At 40.7% G+C, this 10,537-nt stretch overlaps 1 protein-coding gene across 1 annotated transcript; it reads right to left on the bottom strand.

Moving 5' to 3' along the window:
• On the bottom strand, nt 1-10,297 carry LOC138601914 (rod cGMP-specific 3',5'-cyclic phosphodiesterase subunit beta-like). The gene is made up of 23 exons (XM_069673224.1): nt 10,139-10,297; nt 9,709-10,020; nt 7,447-7,599; nt 6,854-6,943; nt 6,582-6,722; nt 6,400-6,474; nt 6,236-6,300; nt 6,088-6,154; nt 4,647-4,694; nt 4,419-4,568; nt 4,173-4,316; nt 3,908-3,973; nt 3,578-3,727; nt 3,368-3,475; nt 3,163-3,272; nt 2,244-2,331; nt 2,027-2,127; nt 1,812-1,919; nt 1,673-1,736; nt 1,510-1,584; nt 530-613; nt 211-355; nt 1-59 (listed from the first exon to the last, which is right to left on the bottom strand). Exons 1-23 carry the CDS (start codon nt 10,295-10,297, stop codon nt 1-3), a joined length of 2,562 nt encoding a protein of 853 aa, XP_069529325.1.
• Nucleotides 10,298-10,537: the final 240 nt, after the last annotated feature.

The raw sequence follows: 10,537 nt of genomic DNA, 5'->3' as shown, positions 1-10,537 counted from the left end.
TCAGCACACCGAGCAGGTCTTGGAACCTGAGCCTCCACCACCGTGGTTGTTTTGAGGAGCTGGTGGAAAAATATACAAACAATGGTCAATTTTTTTTTTTTAAATAAAAAAAAAATCAATGATGATGATACAAAATGTCATTCAAATGAATGTAAAATTCGGCAAGCTCTTAAACAGTACATTTTGTATTTCTGTAAGTAATTATAGCACCTTTGGCTGCCTCTTTAGCAGCCTTCTCTTCCTCTATGGCTTTGAGTTTAGCCTCATACTCTTCTTTTTTGGCGTTCCACTCCTTCCTGTTGTTTAGGATGCCGTCCAGCATGGGCTGGATTTGTGGGTGGAAGCGAGAAAACTCCTGAGAAGAAAAGAGTCAAGTTAAAATAACTTTGCAGATATGAAAACAAGCAGTCCTTTGTTGAAGCTCCAAAGACGAACATAACAGCAGATATATACAAAATAACTAACAACTAAACTAAAACTAAAAAATAACTGTGTAGTTAATCAGTCAAAATGCAATATTACACATCACCTTGTAGACAAACGTGCAGACAAAGTCAATGAAACCACACTGTAGCTTTGGGAGGTCCGCAGCCTTGTTCCTGTCCATCATGGGCTGGTGGCAGAAACAAAAAATTCATTCAGGAACTCAAAATGTAAAATCTATAACGTGACTTGGATTGGTAAGACTTCTGTTGAATTGTATGTTTTGGAAATCACTGCATTTACAGTACATCTTTCAGCCATCAGTGGCAGCACTGGCAACATGTCTGGTGCTCTGGTGAGCAAGAAAGAAACTATGCACTGACCTGGAATCAACTTGTCAACAAAGTGTTTGTTACCTTCAATCAACAATTTAATGCTGGTAGGTATCTAACAAGTTTACATTCCCAACTATTTTGACAATTAATAAATCATTTGTTGAAGGGCAAGGTGTTATGCTAATTATAAGCTTCATATTTCACTCTGTGATACCTGTGGAGTAGCTTAGCATAAATTACAGTTAAACAAAACTCCTCATTTTTCTCACACTGTTGCTCTGTGCAGGCCCTCATACATCCTCTGCCTGAAACAACTGAGTCAGCTCTGTCCCTTTAAGAAACCCCGCCCCTACAAGTCGCTTTCTTCTGATTGGACAGCTCTCCGAAGCCTGCTGCACTTTGTCATGTCACAAAGTGCAGCGTGTAGAAAAACCTGTGTGAAACCTGGCGTTCACAGCCGCCTGCAGACTGAGCTGAGAAGCCTGGGGATTACACTCCAACATACTTTTACCTACAGATTTGAAACTTCACCCACCTTTAGTATGGACATTCAACATTGTAACATTATATATATGTCTTAAAATGTGAAACGGCATAATACCCCCTCTTTAAGCAAACATAAATATGTTTTGGTTGTAGCTGTTAGCTGTTTTTCTACACCAAATGGCAATTAGTTATTCGCAGCCTAACACCAAACCATGATTAGCATACACATTAACTTACTGATACTAACGTGTGTTCACAAACTCACAATAGGTTGCTGTTCCAGTACTGTCCTCTCCAGGTCTCCCTGCTCCCAAAACTCTGCTGCTACAGACAAGGCCACCTTAAAGATACACAAACACACACACACAGTCACCACACATTGCAAACACTCAGTAAGTCACTAATCATTACATTTTTGAGCGTCTCACCTTGCTCTGGACCTCCCAAGGCTTAGTGATAGCTGACAAGTCACATGCGGTCATCATCATAGCCCTGAAACAGTGATGATTCAGAGGATCAGTAAGATGTAGGGGGACAAAGAACTATGTTTATTTTGGTTGCACTCACATGAGGATTTCTTTTCTGGTTGTTTCCAGAGACATGAAGTCGACCCACTTCTTCTCATCCTCATACGTGTGCGAAAGGTCCACAATCTTCTGGAACATGGTTCTTTTCCTAGCAAAGTACAAAACGAGGAAACATTTAGCTCATTATGTATTTTAAGTATAGAGCAATATGAATGAATGGAAAAGTTAAGTGTGTCGTTGAGAGGTGGTGCTCACTTGAAATAAAGAGCCAGGTCAGTGGCGATGATGGCGATGTCCGTGAGATGAATCACATGTTCTACCTGTCGCCTGTGCAGGTTCTGGTAGATGTTCAGGGACTGCAGGTGAGACGGGAGGAGAAGGATGTTAGAGACTGGATGAAGGTAATTAGTAAAACATTTAATCAAAGTAAAAGTTGGTGTAGTTATTCTCCTGTTCACATCCCATTTCTCACCTCGTCTGCCAAGAGGAACTTTCCAAACTCTAGATGATGTCGTTCGAGGATGGATGAACCGTGTAGCTTGGCAAGGGGGTTGCCAGATCTGTTGGCGTGAATAAAATAACTTAGATAGGAACACTATTAAGCAATTAAAGATTAAGCAAAAAGATTATTTTTATTCACCTTTGAAAACTGAAAAGATTAGCTTGACTTAAATTCTTGGTTGCCTGACAAACACATTTTCTGAGCTACATTTAAGGACATTTCTGCATGTCTGCATCACTAAGATTGACTATTTTAAAAGAAGGGCGTCAAAATATCAATGTACTTGAAAATAGCAATATTACATTCACAAATAACGACAACTATTCTGAATCTAGAGCCTACCACGTGTGCGATCCCACGTGGGGGAGCGGCCGCACTGCACTGTCACTCCAAAGTTGTAGAAAACATGGCCGCTCTAGGATCGGTTATTCGGCCTTATATGTTCGAGCCAGAATCACCAGGAGGTATCGGAATGATAAGTTGAAATCTTGACAATGACTTGACTACGAGCTGGTGCAAGAAGGCAGCCTGAGGTGAGTGACGGTGAATGACGATTGGTCGATTTCAGCCAAAGCAAGGTTCTACGTAGAAACTTTCAGCTGTTCTGAGGCAACCTTTTTTAACATGTAATTCTGGAAAAACACTGAATAATGCAGTTTTCACTTTTTCACTGTGAACAATAAACACCCAAAAATGTGAAACCAATGAAAATATGAGAATATCTATTCAAAAGATATGTCCTCTTTAAGCGTTATTACACCTTCAAGCCACAACATTGTTATGGATGATGGAGACTGATTTGCTCTATACTCCACTGTGGTTTAGTTTTCAATGTGTAGATGTAATAATTTTTCCTCCAAGAAATGAAAAAGTTCCCAAGAGCACTGACTTGACTTGGTACAAGTTGTTTGTCCCTCTGTGATCGATATCATGGAGGAAGCCTGCAGTGATCATGGCCATCACCTCCAAGTCAGTGTAGTATCGCTTTAGCATTCCCGTCTGGGGGAAGTTCAAAAAGACAAACAATGAAATGACACAAAAGTGTATAGATTATTTTCTTGAATGTAACAAACATATATAAATAATCTAAATACCGTTAAGAGTGTAAACATGGTCTGTCCCACGTTGAATCCATGACGCCAGTTGTGGTAGGTGATTTTCCTGTAGCCTTTACTGAGGGAGTACATGAACCGAACCAACACCTGGCAGCAGAGACTTATTAAAGACATAGACTTTGTGCTTTTTAATAATGTATAACAATGTCGCTTATCTGTGTGTGTGTTATGTTGATGTGTCTACATCACCTCCTGGGGGACCTGGAACTTCTTCACCACCCCGACCTCGTAGTACATCTGGATCCCGCACTTCACCAGCTCCATCTCTGTGCAGTTAAAATCCGAAAAGCGGAACTCGTAGATCTCAAACTTCTTAATCAGCGGAGGCAGGTCTTTTTTCTAAGAGGGAAATAAACAGAAGGAAAGCAGGTTAAGTCAGAACACTGTACACAGCACATTCATGTCACTGGGAGACGCACAAATGTGTCTGTATCTATGAAAGTACAGCATTAGGAAAACTGAGAGATTAGAGCTACTTAGGGTACAAATGACTGTGTGGACACTAAATAACAGTGTTACCAGGATATCCAGGAGCTCGTCCTCTTCACACTCTCTGGGTTCACAGCCATAACGGTCTCTGGTGTTCTGGGAGAGATGAGAAAACCATTGAGGATGCTAGAATGAACTGGCTAAATAGCAAGTACAAGTACAGAGTGAAAGTGAAACAGTATTATTGAAAAGAAAGTGTGTTACATGGAGGCTAGATGTGTCTGTCCCCTTTTTGGGGGGGCTCCTGGGAAATTTGATAACCCTAAAAAAGATGGTAAAATAATGAGGCACTGACCAGGATATTCTGAATCTCATCATCCCGACATTTGACATGGTAGAGCACCATGTCTTGGGCGATGTCTTTCCGATTCTCCAGCTTGTTCATCTTGTCATAAGTGTCCGGGTTCAAAACAGACCAGCCCAGGAACTGAGTCAAAGCCTGTGAAAAACACAGCATCAGTATCAGCACATCAGTACTGCTTGTATCAGGCTAAGATGAATCACAGTGACAGTAATCAGTGCTAAGGGGAGGTAAATGAACCTCCATGAGCTGCTCGTCCTGATCGTCAAAAGGCTTCCCGTCCTTTCTGTTGTAAAAAGTTGCCACACCGACAATCTCCTCTTTTTTGTTGACGATCGGCAACGAGAGAACGTTTTTTATGGTCCAGCCGCTGCTGTCGAGAGCCTCAGTCTGCAACAAGCAAAAATCAAGTGACTCTCTGAACTTGTCTCTGAATGTCTCTGTTTTTATGGGCTTTCAGTCTCTTACCTGAAACTGGAACATCTCGTCGGCAGCTGCGTTCATAATGTTACAAATCTAAAGGAGCAGAAATCAAACAGATTAAAAAAAGGTGCAAATACATTATTTAGTCCTAACCATTGACCAGTGTTCATTTTGTCAGCTATTTTAGATTTAGTCTTCGTCTTCAGACTAACATGCTGATTAGTTTTAGTCACATTTTAGTCATTTTTACCCTTTATAGTGTTAGTCTAGCTTTAGTCGAAGACAACTCAAAACATTTTAGTCCAGTTTTAGTCAATAAAAAGTCATCACATTTTAGTCATTACTTTTAGTCTAAACTTTTTCTCTCATGAGAAAATATGACCCCCCTCCCCTCCAGAGTCCCTCTTCTCTTTTTACCTGGTTGCTTCAGGTAAAATTAACACTGAATTTCAGCAGATCATCCGTACAGTAAATGAACGATGTAGACACCGCATCTAAAGATTACTGTTCATCATCACTTCTCATTTATACAGTCTGACTGAAGCAGACAGCCGATGATTGCTCCTTTTTGTGCAGAAGAAGCATCAAATGACGCATCAAACGCCCCTTTTTCCCCTTTTTTTGTTGCCTTTAACTAAGTTTCAGACAGACAAATTAGACGCACAGTGGGAGAAATATCCATTTTGAATGCCCACCACTAAGTTTTAGTCTTGTCTCGTTAACAAAAACAAAACATACACATAGTCAGAGTTTTTATCATCAACGATCCATTTTTAGCTCGTCAACGTCTCGTCTTCATCATGGAAAAGAGGTCGTTGACAAACATTATTCGTCATTATTTTCATTGACGAAATTAACACTGCCATTGACTGTATAAAAAAGATGGACGACATGACCGCTCCCTAAAAGTGAAGCCAAAACATCTCTATCGCCCCCTGCTGACTGGCTGCAGTATAGGTCATAAAGCCCGCCTCCTCCATGTTAACAGGTGGGACATGAGTCAAACTATAAAATCTAAATACACGCCAAATAAATGTTTCTCAAACATGGTTTCTGTCATTATAGTTAGTTCTTATCATGATGATTTATGTCCAAGTGTTCATTTTTCTGACAAGTTTATTTTTAATTAGTTATTTGATGCCGTCAAAAGGATGATTGACAGCTCTGTTGACAAATACTGTATTAGCAGAGTAGATCCATATCTGTGAACGTCTGCTTCAGACCAACACAAGAAGCTGTTCTGATGTTAAATAAGCAGGCGTGTGGGATCCTTGCTGGGGTTTTTTTATCAGTAAGTTAAATGTGTGTTTTGGTTAGCGGAAAGGGCGGGACATCATTACAGTGGCTCCACCTGTCGAGCTCTGGCTCCAAAAAAGGTCACCAGTGCAAGTGCAGTGTAGATGAAGACGCGTCATCCATCTTTACATACAGTCACCAGTCCTTACTAATTTAACAGCTTGCAGTAATGTCAAGAAAATAAACTCACCAAGCCGTTCTCAGCAACATAAGTAGGCAGGCCGCTACTCAAGGCCCAATGATCTGCAGGCGGATTGCTGTGTGACAGAAAGTAGACAAGTAAGCAGATATGAGCCGCGATTTGGTTCAAATATGGGCTAAAAAGGTCCAATACTTACGGTATTACTTTGATGTCTTCTTTTCCGTGTAAAATATAATCAATAATTTTGTAGAAAATTACCTCCTGGGGAAAAAATAAAACACAGGGATTAGTTTGCAAACACTAAAAAATAGCCAAGAGTAACATCAATTAAGATCTTCTACCAAGCATATAAGAATGTACCCTTCCATCAGGAGTGACGGGGCCAGAGTAAGGTGCCTGCTCCCCCATCAACACTGGCCAGATATCAAAGAACTCCTGGAAGAAGACAGACGTGGAAAGGCTTCAAAATTGCAGAACTTTATGTTGATAAATTAAGAAAAAGACAACATGGAATATAACAAGAAAAGATCCAGACACGGTACCTTCTCCTTGGTCATGTCTAGTAACCCAACAGAGTAGCGGTCACAGTTGAGGTAGGCTCGGACTGTGTACAAGGCTTTGTGAAACTGTCGCTCGATGTCTGTCAGCTCTTCAAACACCTTGTTGGCCGACCACAACAGCAACTAGGAAACACAGTATTCATACAGACGGCATGTCAAGTATTCAGTTCATGCAGTGTGAATCCAGTATATAAGATAAGTAGAATACTGTAAGTAGAGACTTTAATCATAGCGTGTTCAGATTCCGTCCTCACCTGTCCTTTTCGTGTCTCACAGCTGTGGAGGTAATTCAGGTGGTAGATCTTCAAGTTCAACGAGGCAATTTTCAGATACTTTAAAAAGAGCTAAAAGGAAAACCAAGAGAAGAGAAAACAATCATAATATGACAGGGTGTCAAAAATGGTCTGATAACATTGTGACACACAGTAAGCAACCTGTGAGGGTAATATGATACACTGAACAAGGATAACTCTAGTGAAAAACAAAGTTTACTTCGAAAAAGGCACAATAAGCATTCAAATGTCAGATCATGGTGGATTACTCAAGCCGTTTGCTAGCTGCAGAAAAACACTGTGAAAGTAGGGAACAAACAGCACTTTTTCTTGCCTTATAAAAGACCATAACTCAAGCCATGAATATAAATATATGGGCCTGAATATATGATCCTTATATGTGAAGGATTAATGACATGACGTTTCTAAAACACACACTTGGTCCCTCTTGTAATGACCATAATAATCTACCTGTCAGCTCAGGAATCCCCTCGAAACTGTATCGACACACTTCACTGACACTGTCATTAGCTTTGAGTGCTATGTGCCTGTGTACTTGTGCGATTGGGACTCACATCTTCATCCTCAGCAGTGAAATGTGGTCCCGTGGTCTTGTTTAGAGCCATGATCACAGCCACCATGTCTTTGCCGTTTAGGATGGGTGTTGCCAGAATGTTCCGGGTCTTGTAATCTGTGAGTTCATCCACGAATGAACTGAAGTGCTGATTCTACAGGAAAGAAACACATCATTGTCGTGGAATTATATTATCAGTATACTTATGATACCATTGCAAATACTAGTCATAATACTTCCAAACACATATGTGCACCAATGACGTATATATAGATGGACAACGCGTCTCCATCTGCTCTCATTGTATGGAACTGATGCCAAAATAGCCCCTGTGATGACGGGTGCCGCCATCTTGCGATGGTGACGTCGTTTGGAGCCAGAGTCTGTGAAGTAGAGATCGGCGGGTGGCGCTGCTGTAGCCACTTTCGCCAACCAAAACACACATTTAACGCCGGTGTATTTAACAGCAGAACAGCTTCTTGTGTTGGTCTGAAGCAGACGTTCACAGATATGGAAACTTCAATGACTGTAGTGATTATTTTAGTTACGTCTCCTCTCGCCGTTCCTCCTCTACTCTGCTAATCCGGAACAGATCGGCTGCAGGAGCCGTATTTGTCAACAAAGCTGTCAATCATCCTTTTTACAGCATCAAATAACTAATTAAAAATAAACTTGTCAGAAAAATGAACACTTGGACGTAAATCAGCATGATAAGAACTAACTATAATGACAGAAACCATGTTTGAGAGAAATTTATTTGGTGTGTATTTTGATTTTATAGTTTGACTCATGTCCCATCTGTTAACATGGAGTAGGCAGGCTTTATGACCTTTACTGCAGCCAGTCAGCAGGGGGCGCTCGAAATGATTTGGCTTCACTTTTAGGGAGCAATTACATAGAGAAAAACAACCACACACACTCACCTTCACACCAACAGGCCAATTAGCCACCAATTAACCTAACGAGCATTCAAAGTCCACAGAGAACAGCCCTCTACATCTGAAACAGGATTGAACCTAGGAACCTTCTAGCTTTGAATCGACAGTGCTAACAACTGTACCACCATGCTGTTTTTTCAAAACACTTGATGTGATGCCAGCCCATCTGAAGGCCTGGTATAGAGGTGTTTCATGGGACAAACAGTATCAAGGCAAGTGATGAAAACTAGTTTTGATGTGTGTTATATCCTGCTGACTAAATGCCAGAGGCGTCTAATCCACAGTTAGAGCAGGCGCTGATGGGATCTGGAAATAAATGGATTATGTCTGAAAGGGGATTAATACCCTCACATGGTCAAGTATAGCTACGTGTTATTAACTTCACCTGTCTGCAGTCATCATAGGGTTTAATCATGATGTCATACAACACCAGAACACATACATATTCAGTAAGAACAAACCAGCACTACTGTACAAAACCTGATACAAACAGTGTTTACTTCTTACACAAACATTGTTTGGCTGTCCAATAAAGTGCTTTTATATCAGCAGACTAAACTTGTAAAGTAGTTATTGACAACCCATTCACAAATTTAAGCTGCATGAGAGCATAAAATACTATAAATAGATAGCATCCATATTTTGTAGTACTGGTTTAATAGCTTCTTTAGTTTACCTTTAGTTTCTTTTTTAACATGGGTGTTTTATGGTCCATTTCCAGTTTGCGTCATTTTAAACATGTAGTTTAAAGTCCAAAATGTTTCCAGCTACTCTGAATTAATTGTCATTTAAAAGTTTCTAGTTCTAAAAAATTGTAATAGATTCTTTAAGCTTAATATATATATTTTTAAAGTGAACTATCTACAAATGTCAAACAGCGACATGCTATTTTCAGCCTTGACCTTAATCTGTTTCACTTGGATAACTGAGCTAACTCAAATTTCTTTGAGGATGAAGTTGAGTGAACTTACGTCTTGTATTAAGATAGATTGTTTTACAGTGTATGGAAAGTCTAATAACATTGGATGATTGGATTAGATCCAGATCCATTAGACGGCAGTATGAACTTGTCTGCATGTTAAAATCAAAGTGTAACTCTTCAGCAGGAACTCTTCTTAAAGTGCAGGTTGGCTGAGTCACATGTAATTAATGAAAGTGAAAATCATTACTCTTACATCATATCTCATTAGTTAAAGCTGCTATGCATCGGATTTTAAAATTGAAAGCTGTGGCGCCCTCTGGTGGTAGTGTCATGAACGACATCTGCAAGATAAACCATCATTCTAAGTTTAAAATGACAGTGCAGTGGTGCATTTCCTCCTCACCTCTGTGACATCTTTCACATTAACAGTCTTCTTAGTCAGGGCCACGTGTCCGACTATACCCATGTCCAGCGGGTAGACGATCTCAGAGTCCGGCGGCACCACGCAGTCATCCAATTGTGCCTGGGTGTTGACGTTGAAGAGCCGCGTGGCGAGCTCTCCGACGCCGTTCCGCTGTCGGTACATGAACAAGCTGCAGCAGTCCGCGTGGATGAGTGCGCTGATTCGCTTCAGGATCTTGAACACCACCTTTTCCATGTTGATGTTCTCCTGCATGTCTTTGATGAGCTCGTACATGATTTGGCTTTCCTCATACTGGAAAAAAAAAAGAAAATAGGTCCATATTTCAGAATTTGGTTTGAGCAGGTGGTTTATGTGGGATAAATACGCTCTACCTGCCCTTTTTTCATTATAAAGAATTATGAAACTTTACCTGACTGAGCTCCTGGAACTGGCTGAAGTCGATCCGTTTCTCTGCGAGTCCTGACGCCTTCGATATTGAGGCAGCACTCATCTTCTTGGCAAAGTACTGTTTTGCAAACGCAGGGTTCCCTTTGAGGAACTTTTCCACATCTTCCTTTTCCACACCCATGCTTCCTGCTTCCTCCTCTTCTCCCAAAATGTTCCTCTCTTTTCCCTCCTCAGCTCAGTGATGGATTCCCCGCTCCACCCAACGCTGCTCAAAATGAGCTACCTCCAACTTCTTCGAGAAGAAAAAGGATGAGCAAAACAATGCACACTGGTAACAAGTTTATTCTTTAAAGAAAGAAAATCTTACCCAGGCAGTGCAGACAAAAGGGAAAATAGAAGTGGACACATTCAAAAGCAGGTA

Source organism: Semicossyphus pulcher, unplaced genomic scaffold (assembly GCF_022749685.1).
Source record: "Semicossyphus pulcher isolate SPU_LCO1_2020_fin unplaced genomic scaffold, fSemPul1.0.p SCAF_22, whole genome shotgun sequence".
Taxonomy (NCBI): Eukaryota; Metazoa; Chordata; class Actinopteri; order Labriformes; family Labridae; genus Semicossyphus; species Semicossyphus pulcher.
Note: the sequence above shows the minus strand (reverse complement) of the source record. Positions and strands in the feature narration are given on the sequence as shown.